At 39.3% G+C, this 23,806-nt stretch overlaps 1 protein-coding gene across 1 annotated transcript; it reads right to left on the bottom strand.

Annotated features, from left to right (window-relative positions):
* Window positions 1-954: 954 nt before the first annotated feature.
* ZSWIM2 (zinc finger SWIM-type containing 2) lies at window positions 955-18,280 on the bottom strand. Its single transcript, XM_070956862.1, has 9 exons — window positions 18,137-18,280; window positions 14,740-14,816; window positions 13,902-13,942; window positions 12,157-12,370; window positions 10,850-11,101; window positions 6,747-6,831; window positions 4,901-5,013; window positions 3,519-3,672; window positions 955-1,434 (listed from the first exon to the last, which is right to left on the bottom strand). Exons 1-9 carry the CDS (start codon window positions 18,278-18,280, stop codon window positions 955-957), a joined length of 1,560 nt encoding a protein of 519 aa, XP_070812963.1.
* Between the last annotated feature and the right edge of the window lie 5,526 nt (window positions 18,281-23,806).

Raw genomic sequence — 23,806 nt, 5'->3', positions numbered from 1 at the left:
AGCATATGGTTCTTAAATGTGCATGAATTACTAGTGCATCACTTCAAATCCAACATTCTTATTTTCATTCATATTCTGAGTTTTTTTTAAACCATCGCAAATACTAAATTTAGTAATGACAGCACTTGAGCAATCCAAAAATATGTACAGCTCTTTATTAACATAAACTGAAAGAAATAACAGGATAATACTTGGGGACTTTTACACAACTCGACTTTAATACATTAATAGGGGTGGCAGTTTTGTAAAACATTTGCTATACTTGCTATTTATTGTTCATAAAAGCAATATTTCCTATTACATTTATTTGCTGGTTCATACTAGAGCTACCATTCATGATTAAATAAAACATTTTTATTACAATGCCATTACAAGAGCAATTTATCTCTTTGTAGGGGATTCTACTTCTATCAGCAAGAAAGAGTAAATGTTTTTATTAGCCATCTCTCTATCTCCCAAGGGACATAAACACTGAAGATGCTAATAAGTATAAACTTGGTTTAGAATTTAGATTAACATTATTAGTTAAAACAATAAAACAGTTACCAAATGTAGCAAGAAAAATATTTCCACAGAAATGTGTAGTTACAGTTTAAGTTGAAATTAGAGTTTAAATCAGTTAAGAAGCAGAATTGGGACAAATAGTTGAATGTCAAATGGTTGGGTCTTTATCATTTTATATATTCAAAAATGTAATTTAGATATTTAGTCTTAAAAGAAAAAGTTGAATTTACTGGAGCCAAAAAAACCTTAGAGACTTTTTTTATGCTGATAAACACTATTTTATGTAAAACTTTTTATTGAACATCAAACCAAATAAAAATGATTTTCACATTAAAAATTTTTAACATTTATATAAAAAACTAAAGCATCTGGATCCTTTGTACATCCAAATAACTACAATAGAATCTATTTTCTTTAAAAATATGCAGCGTTACAATTTTAATCTGTCTTTCAGTTTGTGCATAATCTTAAATCAGTACCAACTACTTTATCGGTAAATTTATCAGTATGAGCCTTTGGAATAAGGACTAAACCCTTCATATGTCTAGAAAATTTCAAATGTCTTGGTTTTTGAGTGTTAAGCAAGCTAGAACCAGCATCTCTGGTACAAGGACAGCTGAAACCATTCAATGTTAAATTTTGCTCTGTCTCTGCAGAATTTTTTTTCTTGTTACAGTTTCCTTGAAAACTACTTTGAGATACCTCTGTGACACAGTGAGACTTTATTTGTTTGATAAACAATCCAGTGCCTGGTATAAAAAGATCCAGCCCAGGCTGCTTTGCAAGGAGATGCTTTGCTTGAGACCCTAATTGATTTACTTTGTCTTTGCTTGGTGCCGTCTCCCAGGTTAATGGATTATATACAACATGGTCATCAATAGGACATGCATTTTCTTTCTGCAACCAACAGTCAATGCATTTTCTGTGGAACTAAATAAAATACATAATGTATTAAGACTTGGTAATTTTCCGCCAACATTATTTATGTATCTTGCATGAGTCAAATATTACATGTGAAATGAAATAATACATCTGAACTGCCATTCAGTTCTTTGAGGCAGGTAAATGCCATGATCGAAGAGACATCTCTGATGTCTACTAACATCCATATTATCTCTTGTGTCATGCATTTGAAGAGAATTGTTAATTAAGGTTTATTGGAATTGCTAGGAAACAACTAGGAAGTTGCTGACTTGTTTCCTTTGAAGCAATATAAATTGCCTTTTTATGTATTCAGACGCTCAAAATGATCACCTCAAATGAGTTCAGGTTACTGAGGGATAGTTACTCATTTAGAAGGCTTTGAAATAAAATTAGTTCTCACTGATCACTGAAGGTAATGTTATTTAATAGCCTGTAGAACTGCTGTAAACACAGTGGATCATAGATTCAGCAAGATACTTCATAAAATATTCCAACAAGCTAGTTTTAAGTATAGGTTGAATGACATCACTAATGGATACAAGGCTGGAATAAAAACGTTTAAAGAGTGCAGGATATGGTCACATTCCTCAAATATCTGAAATAAATTGTTTTAACTTATTCCTGACTACAGGACACGAGATGCTGGATTTAACTTACAGGGAGGCAGATTCTGAATGAAAAGCTTCCTAAGGGGAATCAGACACTTCGAGAGGGAAAAGGCTCCCACTCCTTGGATGTGTTCAAGCAGCGGCTATATTGCCATCTGTCTGGGATGCTTGGATTTTTGCAAAGCCTATAATGGGACTTAAGTATTTAAGTGGCTTCTACTAACTCTAATGATTCTAAAAATAACTGAAAAATACATAAGTAGTAAATCTTGGTCATGTTAAGGGTAGCCAAGAAAAGGCATGGTTCCAGTGATATTCAGAAAGGACCTGGAGTATGCCTCTTCTGTTGGATCTAGTGAGATGGCTAGACAGTTTCCCTATCTTGTCACCTTAAGAGCTGCCAGTGGCTGGAGCTATCCCAATCTATATAGGTGCAGATGTTATATCCTAACATGTACAGTATCAGTGCCTCTTCTCTTCCCCCCCTTCCCCAACAGCACAAATGGGACAAAATAAGCATAAATTAATGAATTAAAAGTGCCTGTAAAATAAGGTAACCTATTTACAGAAGTAACTGAGCCTCATTTACATAGTCCAATCATTTTTTCCCTACATAAAATGCAATAGTATAGAAATGCATATTTCCCTTCCTCTTTATAGCCAAAGCAGCAGGAAAACAAGAAGATGGCGATGGGAAAAGGGACCTGTACTGAGAAAGGAAGGAAAGAGAAAGGAGTGATAAAAACTGGGTACATAGGAAGACATAACAATGCACGAAAAAGAGAAAGTTAAGCTAATAGACTAATTTTCAAAAAACATTGAACATTGTACAACCATATCTGCAGAGACTAATGATTTTCATACCCGATCTGGAGGAGCACATGGGGGAGATCCTCCATTTTATGCCCACAGCTAAACCGTGATGTAGGTTGGGATGAGAGAGTGACTGTTCCAAACTCATCCAGTGAGTTTACATGGTTGAGGCTGGACCTGACTAACAGTCTTGCATTGTACAGTCTAACCTGGATTTAGTAAAATCCAATGTAGTTGTGACAAGTATTTTAATTAATACCAAAGGAATGTTTAGAAACTATAAATATGATCTGATTGAGAACAAGGCACCATTTTATCCTGAAGCAGTTCATATTCTGGAAGTGGCTGTGGTTCTAGTTCTAAAAATCAGGGGAATTGTGGTAGACAAGATCCCTGACTCTTTACCACTAATGATTGAAACAGAATTTCTTTATTTCACAAATAGATGTTTCAGACACTAGACTCTGCTTGCTAACTCTGTAGACTGTCTCAATGCAAAACAATAATTAAAAAGGTACATCACAGCAGCATGCAGGCTTTATGTTATATTACACATACATTAATTTTTTATTTTTTTTTTTTGTGATGGCTTGAAAAATCTTGTATCAGAAATTAACCTGGGTTTCAAGAAAACAACTAAGCTCCTGCTCAAGCAGATCTTCAGTTTACCTTGTGATTACATGGTAAGGTCCTTGTGACTTGGCCAAGGCAGAATATCTTCAAACAGAGTCTACACTGTAAACCTGGATCAAGTAAAGGGCTGCCCTTCCTAATCACCATATTGGGTATTGAGTTCAGTACCTGCTGTGGTATGCAGCTGAATCTGCAAGAGATGTAACAGAGTATCTATTCCATATGAGTTTATGCATTTATCTGATTTTAAAATCTTATTTCAAAAAAACAATGCAAGTAGTGCTGATGTACAGGTAGTCCCTACTTATATTTGATCATTTAGTAACCATTCTGAAAGTAACGACCATTGCAGCGTTCCTGTGGTCATTCACCCTTATGACCAACTGCAGGATACTGCAGTGTCCCCCACTTATCTCCCCTCCCCCTCCCCCAAACTGACTCCCCACATGGCTTAGGCCTGCTTCCCACCTCTCCGGTCCCCACATGCTCCTCCTTACTTATGTTTCACTGATCTCCAAAGCTTAGGAGGTTGGGGAGGGAACAGAAAGATTTGCTTTGCTTCAGTCATGTTAGCAAAGCAAAAGAAGCCTCTTCATTATTTGGATCCCACAAGGCTCCATTTTTTTTCAAGCCGGCGTTTCTGCAGTCAGAGAGCTGAAAATTGCTTTGGCCCAACAACCTATGTTGCCTGAAATAGAGTGCCCTATCCTCCTTTCCCACCCTACCTTCCTGAGCTCCAGAGATCGTAAGTACGCAATTGTGACAGGATGGAGAAGAGGCCAAGCCCTACAGGGATCTGAAGGAGAGAGGAAAGGCCTGCAGGGACTCAGGGATGGGGAAGAAGGCACAAGGGCTGTGGGAATCCTGGGAGATGGGAAGTGGAGCACAAGGTGTCTCAGAGTGTATAAGCCCTGGGGCAGGAGATCGTGCACTTGCACTAGGCCTCCCAGTGTCTCTGCCACCTGAGGCATCCTGTACTCCAGTTATCGGCTTGTGTGGTCATTTAAAACCACATCAAGGAGAGCAAGAAGTAGGGATTGTTAAGTGAGATCATCTCACTTAATGCCCATCACCATTTGCGAACATGAGCAGGTACAATAAGTTGAGGATTACATTTAGTTATAAAAAATTAAAATCATAAGATGAAATATTTTGAATGGATTTCATATAAATACCCCAGACTGATACATAACAAAAAGTTATTATAATGTCAGTAATAATACAGAAATGTTTCTTTCACTGGAACTATGGAAGCCCACTGGGAATGGATTACAATTCTTTATAAATACATGAAATATTAAATAAAATGGATTAAAATATATAATTAATATCACTGCTTTCTTAAATCATACCTCTCCTTCCTTAAATTTTTTAATTAAAAACCACTGAAATGAATTTTATTGAATTTTTCATCTTACTGTTCCTTGTTTTTTCCTTCTTTACACTTCTCTTCTGGATTAATCTTCAGATTTTCTTCTGTTGTTGACAGTTGCACTTCAGGTTCAAATGATTTCCATCTCTGATTCCTTTTCTGAAGTAGAGACATAAAGAAACTAAGCAATAGGACATATTGCTTAAAGGGAATTATTAGCATTTATCATTTTAGTAAAACCGATACAGAAAAATGAATTCACTTTACATAAAAAAAAATACTTGAAAAAAAAAGCTGCATAAATTGTAATTTCTCAGATCACTGCTGTATGTTTTGTTTAGAAGACAAAAACCAACAACAATGTGAATGGACTCAGTTACAATGGTGATAGAGACCATGAGAAGACCCAAAAAGCCAGGTTGGGACAGATTTTCCTAGAGAACATAGTGTGATCGCACATTGTGTGATCACTAAGTGTTGATACCAACTTGATGATACAGGGTAACAGTTTATTTTAATTAGCAAGTAGAACACAGGGTCTGAAAAAAGAAGCAGGTCAAGTAGAATGGCAGATTCCAGTTTGTATAAATAATTCTGATCCAGGATTGGTATTAGCAAGTTACAAACTTCACTTCAGCTGGGTCTCTCAGTATTCCTGACAGAAGAGTTGAAAAACTATGTATGTCATATGAGCAAATAAATCTGCACCAGAGCATACCAATACTATCAGAATTATAGGCAGGTTAAACAAAGATAAAACTCCTCAAACAAAATAGTAAATAAATTATTCAAGTTTTTTTCAACTGAAGCCTTCAGGATGAAAAGCCAGCTTCTTTTTGAAATATCTTTACACATTTACACACATATGACATTTCAAAATATCTTTTGAACTAGATCAAATAGCTCCTTTTATAGAGTTTTAGTTCTATGAATCCTTAGAATTATATTCTAGGATCCATGATTTTAACATTATCTGCCCATGAAGGAGAGATCAAACATACCATATTTTTTGGAGAATAAGACACACTTTTTTCCCTCCTAAAAGAGGCTGAAAATTTGGGTGCTGCTTATATTCTGAATATAGCTTTTTTGAAGCTTTTTTTCAGCCCTAACGAGGCGCTAGCGAATGAAGGATCTGCGTTGTGCTTTGCCTGCTCCCTCCCACTCTCAGCTGTGAAGTTTTTTTTCAGCCCTAACGAGGCGCTAGCGAGTGAAGCAATCTGTGGTTTGCCTGCTTTTCTCATTGCTTCTCTCTCCAAAGATCAGTTGTGCTTTAGAAGCTGTTTTTTATCCCCAAGCAGGGGATAAAAACCAACAAACTAATGTGCTGAAGCTGACCAGGCAAAGGACGCTAGCCAAATGAATACGTGGTAGGCAGATCCCCCCCCCCATTTTCCTCCCCAAAAACTAAGCTGTGTCTTATACTCTGGTGCGTCTTATACTCCAAAAAATACAGTAGATAACTCTTCCTTCTCAACCTTAATTCCAGAGAAGCAGATAGGGAGGCATTTATTATGCATGACTTGAGAAGCTACATTTCTGTCCAGAAAAGGAAAGCAGCTAAAAGAAGAAAGCTTCAAGTTAACTTTGCTTGCTGTAGCACTTCACATGCATATCAATTCAAATGTAAACACTCCTACCAGAGAGATCTTTATTGGATTGAAACAGTGCTCAGGATCTCATCTTTATTTTGATTTTTAGACTACAATACAGAACAAGAATATATTCATCACTGTTTAAAAACAAGAACATAAAATAACCAAATCATTCTTTGATACAATTGATTTACCGAGAAGGCATAATAAGAAGAATTAAGTTTCCTTTACTATTGCTTGCTTTTTAAATTGATGTATTAAGGTTTGCTTTTTTAAGGGAGGGAATTTATACTATACCTCTCGGAAAGCAAAAGTATGTGACGGATGACAAAAGCTTTGAAAGCATCCATGGCATAGATGGTAATCACTGCATTCAGTACACCTTGAAATAATAATAACAATATTAATAACATTTATACAAACCTTCCTTAAAACACTATTGTTTGATTTAAAGAAATGTTCTACTTTAAAATAAAATAGACCAACAAGCTAAAATTTCAAGTTAATATGCACATGAATTTGCAGAGGGGCAACTGAGCAGAAAGTGAAGAAACCTGCCTCATGACATCATGACACCAATTTTATGAGTTCCATACTTGCACTAAATGTCAGAATGCAATGACAATAGGGTGAAACTGCCTCATTTTTTCATGACTGTGGCTCATTGTGGACACCTGTGCTAAGATGGAAAGACTTGACTCTAAATGTACAATATTTTACATACTGAAATACCGTGGTGCAATACCCACAATAGTTTAGAAGCTTTTCATGCTCTTGGATGCTATCAATAAATTGATTTATATTTTCTTCAGATGAAATGAGTAAAGTTGGGAAAAGAACCAATTCTCAAACAGACACTAGGTGGTGCAAATGTCTTTTTTTTTCTTCTGATTTAATTGGTACTCTTGATTCATGGAGGAAAAATAATTTTGATATACAGTATGCTGTTGTATAAATATATAATTAACGGAGGGAGGTGTCCCTCTGGTCGAGATGTGCCCACCAGGTTTCAGAGCATACCATCAACCGAGAGCCCAGGGGAGGGGCAGGGGGGTGGCGGTTATTATTAAAGAAGGTCTTGGTTCGAGGGAGACCACTGTGCCTCAGATTGCCGGATGTGAGTCCCTCTTCGTGAGATGGGGTCATGGGGTTCAGATGGGCTTGCTGCTTGCGTACCTGGCTCCCTGCCGCGTGGCAGCAGCCCTGCCTGAGCTACTCGACGTGATAGCCACGGTGGCAGTTGATACACCCAGACTTATGGTCATGGGTGATTTCAACTTGCCATCCGTTGGTGAAACGTCTGGGATGGCTCGGGAGTTCATGGCTTCCATGACGGCCATGGACCTGACCCAGTTAGTTCATGGCCCCACTCACGGGGGGGGGGACACACTCTAGACTTGATTTTTGTCTCTGGCCAGTGGTTGAGTGATCTTGTTATAGGGGATATAGATATGGAACCCTTGTCATGGTCAGATCACTCACTCCTTCGTCTGGACCTTCGTACCGCTACACCCCGCCGCAGGGAGGCGGACCCAATTAGATGGGTCCGCCCCAGGCGCCTGATGGATCCTGATAGGTTCCAGACGGAGCTTGGGCCAATTCCTGATGATCTGGCACACGACTTGGCCGAGGACCTAGTAGCTGCCTGGGACCGGGCGGCTGGTGGGGCCTTGGATCGAGTCGTGCCTTTGCGGCCTCTGACCCGGTGTCGATCCCTCGCGGCTCCTTGGTTCACCGAGGAGCTGAGGGAGATGAAACGCCGGAAAAGACGCCTAGAGAGCGGTTGGAGGTCCAGTCGCGCTGAATCTGACCGAACACTGGTAAGGTCGCATATTAAGACCTACCTAGTGGCAATAAAGACGGCAAAGTTTAATTACTTTTCCACCTCTATTGCGTCATCAGGGAATCGTCCGGCTGCCCTGTTCAGGGTAACCCGCTCCCTGCTCCACCTGGGAGCGCGGGAGGATCCCTTGGAAGGCAGGGCGGAGGATTTCGGACAATACCTGCATGACAAAATCGCTCAGATCCGGGGGGACTTGGACTCTGACTGGGTAGATCAGGGCAGGGTTACGAGGAATAGTCTTGAGAATGTTATCTGGGAGGAGTTTGATGCTGTGACTCCCGATGATGTGGACAGGATTTTGGGGAGACTTAGTGCGGCCACATGTTTACTGGACCCGTGTCCCTCCTGGTTGGTACTGGCCTCCCGGGAGGTTACACGAGGCTGGCTCCAGGGTGTTATCAACGCTTCGTTTAGTGAGGGTTACTTCCCCGCGGCCTTGAAAGAGGCGGTGGTGAGGCCTCTCCTCCAGAAGCCGTCCCTGGATCCGGCAATATTGGCCAACTACCGTCCTGTCTCCAACCTTCGCTTTCTGGCGAAGGTTGTTGAGAGTGTGGTCGCGCGACAGTTCCCACAATTCCTGGAGGAAACATCCTATCTGGATCTGTTCCAGTCTGGTTTCAGGCCTGGGCACAGCATGGAAATGGCATTGGTCGTGTTGGTTGATGATCTCTGGAGGGCTCGGGACAGGGGTTGCTCCTCTGTTCTGGTCCTGTTAGACCTCTCAGCGGCTTTTGATACCATCGACCATGGTATCATGCTGCACCGGTTGGAAGAGTTGGGGATGGGGGGCACCGTGTTACGGTGGTTCTCCTCCTTTCTCTCCGACCGGTCGCAGTTCGTGTTGGCAGGGGGGCAGAGGTCGACCTCAAGGCCTCTTATATGTGGAGTGCCTCAGGGGTTGGTCCTCTCACCCCTCCTGTTCAACATTTATGTGAAGCCGCTGGGCGAGATCATCCGTGGCTTTGGAGTGAGATACCATCAGTACGCTGATGATACTCAGCTGTACATCTCCACCCCAGGCCACCCCAACGATGCCCTTGAAGTGATGTCCCAGTGCCTGGAGGCTGTACGGATCTGGATGGGGAGGAACAGGCTCAGGCTCAACCCTTCCAAGACTGAGTGGCTGTGGTTCCCGGCATCCCGATATAGTCAGTTGACTCCATCACTGACTATTGGGGGTGAGTCTTTGGCCCCCACAGAGAGGGCTCACAATCTGGGAGTCCTCCTGGATACGCAGCTGTCCTTGGAGGAACATCTGATGGCTGTAACCAGGGGGACCTTTTATCAGGTTCGCCTGATCCGCGAGTTGCGGCCCTTTCTTGATCGGGATTCCTTGTGCACAGTCACTCATGCCCTCGTAACCTCTCGCCTTGATTACTGCAATGCTCTCTACATGGGGCTCCCCTTGAAGAGCACCCGGAGGCTCCAACTGGTCCAGAACGCAGCAGCGCGGGTAGTGACGGGAGCAGCGTGGCGCTCCCATGTAACACCGCTCCTGCGTGAACTGCACTGGCTCCCGGTGGTCTTCCGGGTGCGCTTCAAGGTGTTGGTTATCACCTTTAAAGCGCTCCATGGCATAGGGCCTAGCTATCTTCGAGACCGCCTACTGCCACCGACGACCTCCCACCGACCCGTGCGCTCCCACAGAGAGGGCCTCCTCGGGGTGCCATCAGCCAAACAATGCAGGCTGTTGACCCCCAGGGGGAGGGCCTTCTCTGTGGGGGCACCCACCCTCTGGAATCAGTTGCCCCCTGAGATAAGGAGAATCCATGACCTCAGTGCCTTCCGCCGTGCCCTTAAAACTTTCTTTTTTCAACAAGCTGGGCTGGCTTAATTTCTTTTTAAGGGTTTTTTAATTGTTTTGTTTTGTTTATCGTTTTAATTAATGGGGCCAAATCTATATATATATATTAAATGTGTTTTAATATTTGTATTTGATGTTTTTATTTGGCTGTTCACTGCCCTGAGTCCTCAGGGAGAAGGGCGGTATACAAATTCAAAAATAAAATAAAATAAAAATAAATTAAAATTAATTGTACAGCTAAATATGTTTACATTTTTAGTGTCAATCATATTTTTAAAGAAACTAGAATCTAATCATTTCCTATTACAGATCTTTAAAAATAGTTACAGACTGAGTTTTAATCTGTTACACATTGAGTTTTAATACTTTCTAATCAAAATCTCATCTAGCCAGCTATATAAATTGATATTATTAATGTGAATAAAACTTGAGCCCTATGATTCAAGATATACAATCACGGAAAAAATAAGTTTTGTTACATCTTTTTGTTAGGGAGCTAGTTGTGCTGGGTGCCAGAGAGCTTATTCATTAGGCAGTGAGTTTAAGCTTTTCACCAATAAACTTTTCATGAAAAAATTTTGAGACATGGAATTATTTAAATATATTAACTTAAATGAAAACTTGAGCCAATAATTGACATATGGCTATTCATAATAATCGCAAAAGTTTCATCTTTGATTCCTTACAGAAAAAATGTTTAAAATATTACACATAAATTGGTTCATGTTAACTAGTTAAATGTTAAATGCTTACTTGTAGCAATTTCCCTCAATGGGTAGTACTCTGCAATTATTGCAAGGGATTCCAAGGTGTTTGTTAAGGCTTTGTTTTTCTGCTGCAGTCACAAGTTTTTTGCAGTTTCTGAATTCTTCCAAGATGAGCTTCAGTGGTGCAAAATTTTCCCTGCATAAAGGGCACTTCACTAAAGAATTTTTCTCTAAATCTCGCTGATGATCAATCCAAATTTTCATACACACTATATGTATGTTGTTCCCACAACCAAACCTGTGTACACAAGAAATTTACTTAATTATTTTTTGAAATGCTACATAACTTAAATAAATTTAATATTTATTTTAATAAATTTGAATTTCACTCGAATTACATTATTTTTCATTTGTTGTCATGGAATTTTATGTGATCAAATTCTTAATGACAAATTGTCGGGTAGTAAATACTTTTCTGTGAGCACATATACAGCTTACTAAAAATAGTGAAATTCAAGATGATCCATTAGAAAAGGAATGAACAATATTTTAACACTAGAAAACCATACTAGGACCGTGATGTGAAAGTTGTGTGATGCAAAAATAATCTCCAAATAAAAAAAAATTAAGACAATAAAAAAAAACCCAAATCCGCGCTCACATTTGTGAACTGGTAGGGAAGGTAAGTGAATCCCACCTCTGGATGCAGGGCTTTCACAGCCAGCATCAATTTGATGATCATTAATTTTCAGGCTAATCTGAATAGAATAAAAAATAGATCCTACAGTAACGTGAAAACCAACATAGATGATATTTACACTAAAAAATCTAACCCTGCAAGAAGAGAAATAGCACTAAAATTCTGACAGACAGTACTACCAGTAAATGTATTTGTGAACCTGAAAATTGTGAGTCCAAATAGCAAATAGCCTATCCAGGGATCAACTTGTGATTTTCCAGATGTTGCTGCCAAACTCACAGCAGCAGTGCCTGCCAAACAAGGCCATTCTGAGGAGTGCTGCAACCTTTTGCTAGTAACACATGGAACACTTTTTTTTTTTAATTTGATTTATATGCCGCCCTTCTCCGGAGACTCAGGGCAGCTTACAATGCGTTAAGCAATAGCCTTCATACTTTTGTATATTTATACAAAGTCAGCTTATTAACTTCTACTAAAGCAAAGTGGAATTATGGACATGAGTCCAAATGAGGCAGTAATGTGCTTCCTAAAACTCCCCCCAAACATTATCTCTTACAAATTTATAAGAAAATATAGGAAAATGCCATTAGTCAAACTGCATGGTTACAAATATGTTACTTTCTCCTGGGAATTTAAATCCAACAGAGACTCACCTGCAATAAGTGACAGGAAGCATTTTTTTGAGTAGTGTATCCTGGCAAACAGGACATATATCCTCATTATCAATACTTTTTTGTTTAACATACCCATCATCAACTGTTTTCAATTCCATAAGAGAATGGGCAATTACTTTTACTTGGGGAGCAAGTTGTGGACTTAGAAGCAGATAGTTAATTTCTCGTTCTAACAGACCAATCTGTAAAGCATCTGTTGAAGAAAAAAAATAACTTTAATGTGTATAATGAAGCCCTAAAATCTATATAAATAAAAATGTAAATGTCCATTTGTACATAACCGCACATCTCCGAAAGTTCTTCACCGATTGCTTTCAAATTTTGACGCAATGTTGCATTCGACTACGGGCGTGTTTTTATATACCTATATTATATACATGTCACACCTGTGACAGGTAAAAACATGAAAAACATTGGAAAACATTGAAAGACATTGACAAACATTGAAAAACAGCGCCATCTGCTGGACGTAAAACCAACATGGCAGCCTCCCAGCCCTGATTACACTCAACAGATTTCTGCTCCTTATATTTAGACTCTCCATATTGCTTCCAAGAAACTGCGCATTTGGAAGGCAGAGACACCCGACGACCATATCCTGCCACCAGGCTCAGCAGGTAGGCAGCCAGCTCCCCGCCGGCAAGCCCTCGCAGCCGGCGCTTCTAGGGCTGGGTGGGGCCCGCCTGAGCCTGGCTCTGACCTCCCCCTCCCCCGGCCGCCCCGCGAACTACCCTCGCCTGCCACTGCTGCCCATCCCCCTCGCCAGCCACTCTTGGGGCTCCCTCCAAAGAACACCTGGCAACGAGGCTGCCTGGGTCCGCCGAGCGGGAACCCTCCGTCCCTCGCCTGGCCTGAATCACGCCTGACCCAGCGCTACCACGGGCCCCAAGGTCAGAAAGACCAGCTGCTAACCAGCGCTGTGCGAATCCGGTTGGTGAGCGGGAGATGGAGGCAACTGGAGCCTCGGGGTCGCCTTTGACCAGCGGCGTCTTTGATTTCCAGGTGGGCGCTCTGGCAGTTCACGGAGCCTACACAAAAATTTCGACCTCTGCCAGAAAAGGGGCTCCGGGGCGGCTTCGGGGGGCGGAAACGGGCAGGAGGGAGGATGGCCGGCCCTCCGTTTCATCTGGAAGAGCGGAGGATTTAATCATTCCCTTGCCCTTGGCAGGCGGGGGAGGAGAACTGCGCAGCAGGGGTCCAGTGGGGTGTGCGTGGCTCCTGGCTTTGCCGCTTTCTTCCTTCGGGTGGGAGGCCCCAACCAGATACAGAGAGAGAGAGACATAGAGAGATACAGACGGGGGAGAGAGACATAGAGAGATACAAAGAGAGAGGGGGAGACAGAAAGGGAGGATTTTGTGGTTCCCATTGTTTTTTTAGCAACCGGTTCTCTGCCCTAATCACCAGCTGGGTAGGCGTGGCTCGGGGGCTGTCATGTGACTGATGAAAGTGAGTGACGTTGAGTTGGCTATGCCCACCAAATGTTCGTGGAGAGTTTGGAACTTCAGCCTCACTCTTTTAGCCCAGCAGAAGCACCAGACTGGGCCACAGCAACAAACAATATATTTGTTTGTTGGAAATTCTTGCCCTCCCACCCAGCTACGGGATGATCATCTGAGTGTTGGTGAATATAGATGGATTTTCTGGGGGATGAAAATACAACAACAAATGTTCCATGCAATGAGTTCCAAACAGAAAATAAAATGACAAGAATAAGTTATACCTACATTCATGATCTCTTGGAAGTTTGAACTTTTTTAGTAATAACCTAAAAATAAAAGCAAATTGAATATAATTTATTCAGTAACTTTATGATTTAAATGCAATTGGCTTTTCCATTTTAAAGACATACGGACATAAGCTCAATTATGCAAAAATGCCAGACAGTTCTCTATATTCCTTAAAGTTGTATTCCATCTACATGACATTTACTAAAACTTGTTTGTTTACAACTGTCATTCATATTTCTTATTGTACCTTGTAACCCACAGCAAACAAAGTAAGGAATTATTTGACCCTCTTCCCCAACTTGTATTTGGTGAAACATTATGCTGTCTTCTCTTTTCCCTGATGGATGTTTAGGAGCTCTCCTTATGCACAGATTTAATTGGATTTCCAAACCAGATATTTCCTTTTTTGGTACATGCATACTCCCCATATTCTTTTTAAATTAAAGAAAAATAAAAATGGAATATTGCAAAATGCCAGATCTTCAATATTATCTTTATTTCCAAAAATGTCTCTGAGCCCTGAATGAATTCCCTGAACATTTTGTCTTCCAACACTAAATAATCAATCTAAAACTTTCTAGAAGAAAACCTTATAATTTGCCTCTACTTTCTTCAGACACAAGCCTTTTTTCTCATCTTTCAGGATCCTCAACTTTCCTATCTTCTTTTGTCCTTTTATCTGTCTATTTTATCTTATTTTGATTCCTCCCTCCCCAATGGCAGAATAATATCTGATTTTTAAAAAGCTGAATAACATTAAGAGGCAGTGCAGAATGTACATCAAATATAGAATGAGAAATTTATATCATTTTACATTTTAATAAAAATAATTTACCAGCAGATATGTTTACAAAGGTCCTTCTCTTTCAGAAATACTGAGCAGCTGCATGAATGAGGGTTCCCCAGGGAAACCTTATACCAAAACAATAGAAAACATGCTTAATAATTATGCCACAGCATTTATAAAAGGGAAAAAAATGAAAACTAAGATGCAGAAAGATAGCACTTACTAAAATCATATATATTTTACCCATATTATCTATACCCATATTATCTGCAACCTTAAACACTCAAAGGGCCATTTGGACCCGTTTCCCACAGAAAAGAAAACACCGGGAGCCACAAAACCCTTCCCGTGCCTGACTATTTCTTGAGTGGCCACAAAACTAGCATATGTAGTTGAATTAAATGTTCTTTTTTCTTCTGAAACTTTTCTTTTCTTGGATTTATCCATGGTTAACCTACCAGGGGTTGAAAAGCTCAATAAATCGTGTGCCAGCAGGTGTCGCACATTGGCAGTTGTGACACATATTTTGAGTGAGAGGGAGCCACAGCAAAGGGGTGAAAGAGCCACATGCGACTTCCAGAGCCGCAGGTTGCTGACCCCTGATCTATACGGTATATCTGGAATAGTACTAGAAAACAGAAATAATAGTACTAGAAATAGTGTAACAACTATTTCTCTTCTAATGTACTATTTCTCAGAAAAACGTGTTTATGTTCACATACCTTCAAAATATATGATATCAACATCTATCATTCATTGAAACAGAAGAAAAAGACATTAATGACATCAAAATGCAGTTCTGTAAAGCTATAAGAATATACATACAGGTTTGCTTCAATGATTAGGGTGTGCACTCCATATTATGAATAATAGATTTTAGCTATTAAAGCATAACAATAAAAGCTTTTTTGATCAGATACTCCCATCAGCATGGGAAATTGTTCCTCCAGACTAGCAATGTTGTGACGTACATCAAATTTCCATTTGAAAAGCATTGTTCATTATGTCCCACTTTTGCTGTGTGTGCGCTATATAGAAGGCGTAGACTATTTCTATTCTTTTCTTTCAACTTTTCAATAATTTCATATTGCAAGTAGGGAATATATTTAGCACCTTTTAACTTATGTTTTTAATCTCATACAGGTAGTCCTTGATTTACGACCATAATGGAGCCTACCCACCATGATTTTGAGTTGTGAGTCATAAAACAGGTCAGTCATTTGACCAATCCAATTTTATGACCTTTTGGGGGGCAGTCAAATTAACACAATTGTTAACACAATGTGTAAGCCGCCCTGAGTCTCCGGAGAAGGGCGGCATATAAATCAATTTTAAAAAAAACAAACAACAACAACAACAACACACAATTGTTAAGTGAACCAGGATGTAAATGAGTTTTACAAAACTGTTGTAAAATGCACTTATGAGACCCTGGGACACTGTAAATGGCAATAAATATGGCTTGGCTGCTGAGTGTCTGAAGTTTGGTCATGTGACTGAAGTGGAGAGTGTGACCATCAGAACTTCAAATCCAGTTCATAACTAACCCCCAGGTAGGTCTGTCATAACTTTGAACAGTCGCTATCTGACCAGTTGTAAAATGAGAACTACCTGCCTTACAGAATTTCAAAATGTAATTTGAAGCTGCTCATCGATAAGGAAACCAGAATATGCCTAATGTAGAAAATGTGAATAATATTTTTAATACTTTTAAAATTAGCTCTAAGCCTACACTTGAGAAGTTTGATGTATGACTACAGTTTTATGACACAAGATGTGTAGCTTTATCCCTTGCAAGTATGGAGAATAGAGCAACTAGTACTGTCCCTGAGGAGAAACAAAACTGGCAGCAGAAAACTGCTTATATCTACCAAAAAAAGAAAAAAGAACTCGCAAAAATAATGAGATAGGATCCCAATAGGTACCTCAACTAGCAGGAAATGTAGCAGGTTTGCTACAAAGTGTAATATAAGAAGTCCAATAGGGAGTTTTCCATTCAAATAGCAGGTGCGTGTTTGTGCATGGAGCAGCATTCTCTCACTAAATGGGGTAATACGATATATCTCTGTGGCCCTATCAGTTGGGCTGGGATAATGAGAGGATATTAAAACCAAGGAGATTTGTGGAATGACTATACATTGACAAATACTATTTGTCAAATGACAGTGCTTCAGAGAAAAGAAAAACCTCTGTGGCTCATGACATGACAGCAAACAGCAGTAATTGCACATCAATAATCAATTAGTTTTATATATAGGATAACTTATTTTAATTTTAATCAAATCAAGGTCAAATCAGCAATATTGCTTGGCTATAGGTTTATAGTATCCCTTCTGTAATAGCAATACTGCTATAATCCAACACTAAATCAACAAAAGTGAGCATATAACCACTATTTCACTTGGTTTATGAGCTTTCTGCATGAGTATGCAGAAGGAAAATCTTCACCTTCAGAACAATAAAACAAGATCAAATCAGCAGTATTGCTAGTGCAAGCGGAATTGGCCATAGGTTTATACAGGTAGTCCTCGGCTTACCACAGTTCATTTAGTGACCATTCAAAGTCACGACGGCATTGAAAAAAGTGACTTATGACTATTTTTCGCACTTACGACCATTGAAGCATACTCCTTTCAGCGTTCTTATTCATGTGATTAAATCTCAGACATTTTGCAACTGGGTCAGATTTATGACAGTTGCAGTGTCCCAAGGTCATGTGTGAACTTTTTGCGACCTTCTGACAAGCAAAGTCAATGGGCAAGCCAGATTCACTTAACAACTATGGCAAGAAAGGTCGTAAATTGGGACAAGACTCATTTAACAATTTTTTTCACTTATCAGCAGAAATTTTGGGCTCAATTGTGGTCGTAAGAAGAGGACTACCTCTTAGTAGTATCTCTTCTCTAATAGCAATATTACTATAATCCACCCCAAATCAACAAGAAGTGAGCATATAATCACTACTATGAGCTTCCTGTATCAGTACGAAAAAGGAAAATAGTGACACTCAAAGTGCAGTGTTTGGGCAGAGCATCCCTTCCTTCACTTTCAAGCACTCAGGCTTTTCTAAGGGAAGGGAACATGTTGAACTAAGATATTAACTCTATAGGGAGCAAAAGGCACTTTATACATGCTCAGAAGCATTCTCCATCCACAGTTAAAACATCCCAAATCTGGGAGTTCTTATGTTGTGATGATTCAGTGGTGCCACTAAGAGATGCTTTCAGTTTCAAAATTAGTTGTGAAGCTAAAAGGGGGAAGGGGGCCAGAGGAGAAGCCAGGTTCGCTTTACAAGAGATAAATTCTGGTCTCTTGAAAAAAATGCAAAGCCAAATACTTAATATGGCATCCAAACCCACACGAGCCCTCTGCGCCTTTCCGGGTTGCATAAAGGGGAATGAGGGTCCCATGTCTTTGCCCTCCGCCTCCCTCTCTCCTCTTCTACCCTGAGCTCCGGCGCCCTCCGGTCTTCCTCCTGCAGGACGAAAGCGGTGGGGCCCAGCTCCCGGACGATACGCATGGTGGTGCCCAGCGCCTGATCCTGTCGCCAGCTCAGCTCAGGGCTGGCGGAGACGCGCCTTCGCGACATGAACGCCGCCGCCGCCGCTGCCGCCCCCTGAAACTAAACCCGTCTCCCTCTGAAGAGGAGCCGCCTGGCGAGTGGAAGGGAAGCAACACGCGCGAGGAGGGCCTCTCGAGACTGAAGGAAGAACGGTCGCTGAGAAGCGCGCGGGTGGTTTCCATGGAGACGGCCGGCCGGGCGTGGACTCAAGGTGACGGAAGACGGAGCCGAATGTGGTTTCTCTCACGCTTCTCCAGCCTCTTTCCTACACTTGCGCTTTGTCCTTCAGTTCTGATTCGTTGAAAAATGCTACAGTATATCTGCGCTCAATATCTTCCCTTTTGTCCCACTGGCTCTATTCTTCTACCTGTTTTCTCCGCCCAGACACAGAGAGAGATCGCTAGCTAGATAGCTAAAGATAGATAGATGGATGGATGGATGGATGGATGGATGGATAGATAGATAGATAGATAGATAGATAGATAGATAGACAGACAGACAGACAGACAGACAGACAGACAGACAAGTGATAAATGATAAAGACATGTAGGCAGACTAGATAGATAGATAGACAGACAGACAGATAGATAGATAGATAGATAGATAGATAGATAGATAGATAGATAGATATTTTTAGATATCAATTCTAGATATTGATGATAGATGATAGATAGATATCAATGAGATAGATAGATAGATAGATAGATAGATAGATAGATAGATAGATGATAGATATTGATAGAGATAGATAGAGTGATAGATATAAATAGATGATAGACAAACAGATAGGAAGAATGGTGCAGATTAGTTTAAAAGTGTATCCTGTTGCATAAAAAGAGACAAAAGGAAAAATACATTTTAAATATTCCTCGGTTGATTGGAAGTGATGAAGTCTTATCAGCTCAGTTAATCAATAGAATTTATTATAGACTCAGACCACTATCAATGTTGCCACTTCATATATTTATAATGCCTGCCTTCATTTTGAAGGGAAGCTTCCTTCAACAGGGCTTGCCAGAGAGCATCAGTTAACAGCATTTGTGGATATAAGAAAGATGCCAAGGCTTGAATTGCTTTGCCTGGATGTGGCCGAGTCACAGTTCCGCTACAGAATCCGCTGTATGTTCAGAATCTCTCTATTGTGACCTATACATGACTGCCACTCTTAATTGCAACAGAAAAAGAAACTATGAAAGGGAGACAGTTTTTTCCAGACAAGTTGGACTTCGTGTCTCATAATTTTCAGCCACGCTTCTGGTAATGAATACATAGGGTATATTTAATTTGACAAGTTTTTGGTGCAAGCTTCCGCATATACGAAAAGTGATGGTTCATACTTCATATCTTGACATGGTCAAATGTTTATTTGTGTGTGTATATATAAAATAAACTTTTGAACACACACACACACACAAGAGATTATTTTAAAAAAAGGAAGAGGTTTTATTATAGAACAAAAGGAAGGGACTTCAGATTCTCCATGATAGAGAAGTTGAAACCAAATAAATATAAAAAATAGATTTCATTTCTGTATCCTGTTTAAGTTTTCAACTTCCTTCCCATTTTCATGGAATCTAGTAGATAAGACTCCAACAATTTCATTTTTATGAAGTTACTTACAGAGGAGTCACTACTATATAGCTAACAAAGTAAAAATAGAGTCTTGTTCCAGTCATTTTATTTTTATGACAACCATTCTTCATCTGGGAAATACAGAAACTTCAGAAATTATTTCCATTTTTGGTATATTTACAAAATACTGTTGAAATTCACTGACAAATATTTAATTGATTTTCAATACTATATTTTTGCCAATTCAAATATAAATTATTTTTAGACATTTCCAAAATGATCTTATCATTTGATATTTTCAGTGACTTCTCTATCTTGAAGCCTGCCTGCCTTCCTTCCTTCCTTCCTTCCTTCCTTCCTTCCTTCCTTCCTTCCTTCCTTCCTTCCTTCCCTTCCCCTCTCCTCCCCTCCCCTCCCCTCCTTTCCTTCCTCACTCCCTTGCTCCCTTCCCTCCTTCCTTCTTTTTCGTAGAATTATAGAGTAATCCTTTATATGTTTAGAATCCCATAGAATTTCTTAGTCAGTAAAAAAGAACATTAGAAAAATAACTCTTCAGAACAATGTATTTCATATAGTTGAATTCAATATATTTCATTTTGAAATCACACAAACCATCACAAAGTAAATTTAAAGAATACACATAATGTGCCGAATAAAGTGTTTACCTTGCTATTTCCCCATTATGCAAAGTGCATAGTCTGGAAAGAGTAGACTCGTGTACAGAAACGCTTATCTAATGACAATTTAAAAAATGATTATTACGGACATAAGAAAAGTAACATTTCCTAAATAGGGCGAACCCTCATTGTCTATTTCCTTAAGAAATATCTGGAAAGGATCTGATAAGATTCTGCAGTTTCCCTGGGTCAGAGGGCATTGTCTTCTACTTTATTTCACCAGCCAGTAATAAAGCCAGACATGCATAGTGTTGCCGTACAGGAAACCCAGCATGGCCTTGTGCTTGGCAGAATACAAATGCAGGAAAAGAGTCAGGTTGGTTTGAAATTGAAGGCTGGTTTGTTGAGATTCATTCAGCTCATGACACAATCTTGTACGTGTGATAAGATTTGACCAGAAAGGCGCCAAGTAATGTACTACAGCTGCCGGTACGTGGTAGAGAAAGCATAGTTGTCCTCATTGGATGTCGATCATTAGCAAGCAGCGATGGGAGGCAGGACTCCTTGAATGGCCATCTCCCCATTCTCCTGAAAAGGCATACAGGTGTGAATGGCTGTACATAGTAGTGCCTTGGGATTGGAAACCCTGCAGATGAATTCAGCCCTAGGTGGGCACTTTCTGCTCTACCAGAAAAAGTGAAGGAGAAAAGTAGGAAAGTAAAGAGCATGAGTCTATTTCTGTTCTGCCTTCTAGATCTTCTGCAAGTGCCTGAGAACATTTGAGAAGGGGTCAGGGGTAACTGGGCAAGACCACAGCACCTGTCTTTTATTTCTTCAAGTAGACATGAATAAAATATTGTTTTATTTTAATGAATTTGAGCAGAGCAGCACTTTTTTTCAGGCTCCTGTGGGGTGAGAGTGGGATCAAGAAAGGAAATATAGTTGGTGTAATAATACGAGATCTGCCGTATGATGGCTACTTTGTCATCTTGCTGTTTTGATATCAAGTACCCTGAGATGATAATGATGACAAATTATAGTGTAATGTAATGTAATGTAATGTAATGTAATGTAATGTAATGTAATGTAATGTAATGTAATGTAATAATACAATACAATACAATACAATACAATACAATACAATACAATACAATACAATACAATACAATACAATACAATACATAGGAAATATATAACTTCAGAAGGTGAACATATCTAATACTTCAGCCCTTTATTTTTACCACAACAACAACCCTGTGAGGTCGCTTGGGCTGAGACAGAGTGAATGGCCCAAGGGTGCATCTGTTTTAATAGATACACAATGACCACAGAATGCGAATACAAAAATTTGAAATAGAAATTGTTCTCCCCCAAAGTGATAATCTTATTTTTTTTCCAGTTATCTAGGTCTTGTTTTATTTTTCTGATTAGGGGAATATAATTATCGTCTTTCAGAGTCGAACATCTTGATGTAATCCAAATTCCTAAGTATTTAATTTTTTTGGCAACCTGTAGTCCTAATACTTCTTCTATCTCGTTTTGCTGACTCTCAGTTATGTTCTTAATCAATACTTTAGTTTTAGTTTTGTTCAATATGAAGCCTGTGAATATTCTTCTATACTATTCTTAAACTATATCTCTCTAGTAGATCTGAGGTATATAATTGTACATTCACAGGCAGATAATGATGATCAATATGTGCTGGTATGTAAGTAATTACATATTATACTACATGTTCAGTCCCTAAAAAAATAATTGGTGCCATGTCTTAGTATACTATTAAATTACTTTCTAAAAGGCAATGAAAACGAACTCCTAGTGATCTAATTGAAAGAGAAAATTATATGTAGATAACCTTTTTTAAAAATGTATTACTTTGATAGTGACATCATAATTTTATTAACTCTACCTCTTGTTAATAATTGTTTTGAAACAACTTTTTTGGCCGTAGATACTGCATGGATATTCTATAGGAGATTTAGACAGAAGAGTTGCACAGTATTTCTTGATAACAGAAATTGATTTCTTTTTAATTAATAGAAAAATATAAAATCATGTGTTGCATTATATAATGCTGCACTATTACATTGCATCAAATTATGCTACAACAACGAATATAGCTGTACTCAGTAGTGGGATTCAATATTTTTAACAACCGGTTCTGTGGGCGTGGCTTAGTTGGGGGTGTGGCTAGCTGGTCATGTGACTGGGTGGGCGTGGCTAGCTGGTCATGTGACTGGGTGGGCGTGGCTAGCTGGTCATGTGACCAGTGGGCGTGGCTATCTGCATAGGGACTACAGAGGGCTGAAAAAAGTCATTTCTGACTGGTCCTCGCACTTTTGACCGGTCCTCGCACTTATGACCATCCTCACATTTATGCCCGTTGCGGCATTCTTAACAACCATGTCACTCATTTCACAACTGCTTCTCTTCATCATGGTTACAAGGTAGGGCAAAAACGTAAAATGTGAGGACAGTCGTAAGTTCGAAGACTGGTCAAAAGTGCAAGGACCAGTCAAAAATAACTTTTTCAGCCCTCTGAGTAGTCCATATGCATAAAAGGATACAGCAATAGAGAGGGATGAAGGAAGGGAAGGGAAATTAGAGTAGGAGTGAGGGTAAGAGAGGGAGGAAGAGAGGAAGAGAAGGAGAAAGGAAGAGGAAGTAGGGAGGAGAAGAAGAGGGGAAGGAAGAGAAAGTAAGAAGGAAAGAAAAGAGAGGTGGTAGGTTTGAGGAGAAAGATTGCTGTACAATAAAAAAGATGAAATGGAAGAAAGGCAACCCCAAACAAATATAAAGATATTAAGATAAAGAATGAATTGTTAAACTTTAAAGAATAAAAGAGAACAAATATGAATAAATAGCAGTCATTAGAAACACACATTTAAACAGTGTTTAGTCATTTCAATTACATTTACAATTTCTAAATTTCCTTTTTGCCATATTTATTCCTTATCTATTTTTTTAAAAAACCAATATTACCCTTCATCCTCATCTCTAATCTTAATCAAATTCAATTTTTCCCTTCTGTTCTATATTATACCCCTTCCCATTGTCATCTATTTTTATATCCATCCTCACATTGGTTAATTATGTAATATTACAATTGTTTAATATAAATTCAACATTTTAATATAAATCAATTAGTTATATAACTATCTTTTTTGTATATTAATCAATATGAACATGAATATTCCAATTATTTCCATGCAATCCAATTTCTTACAAATCAATTAATTATATTTACCAATAATAATAAACCAAATAATTTCCCCCATATTCCTCCAAACCACAACTTAACCATTTCTGCTTTCAACACAATATACAATTAATAGTATCTCAATTATTACAATTCCCTAGTTAA

Source organism: Pituophis catenifer, unplaced genomic scaffold (assembly GCF_029215685.1).
Source record: "Pituophis catenifer annectens isolate HBS135680 unplaced genomic scaffold, rPitCat1.0.hap2 SCAF_1, whole genome shotgun sequence".
In the NCBI taxonomy this organism is placed as follows: domain Eukaryota; kingdom Metazoa; phylum Chordata; class Lepidosauria; order Squamata; family Colubridae; genus Pituophis; species Pituophis catenifer.
This window is presented reverse-complemented; position numbering and strand designations above follow the sequence as displayed.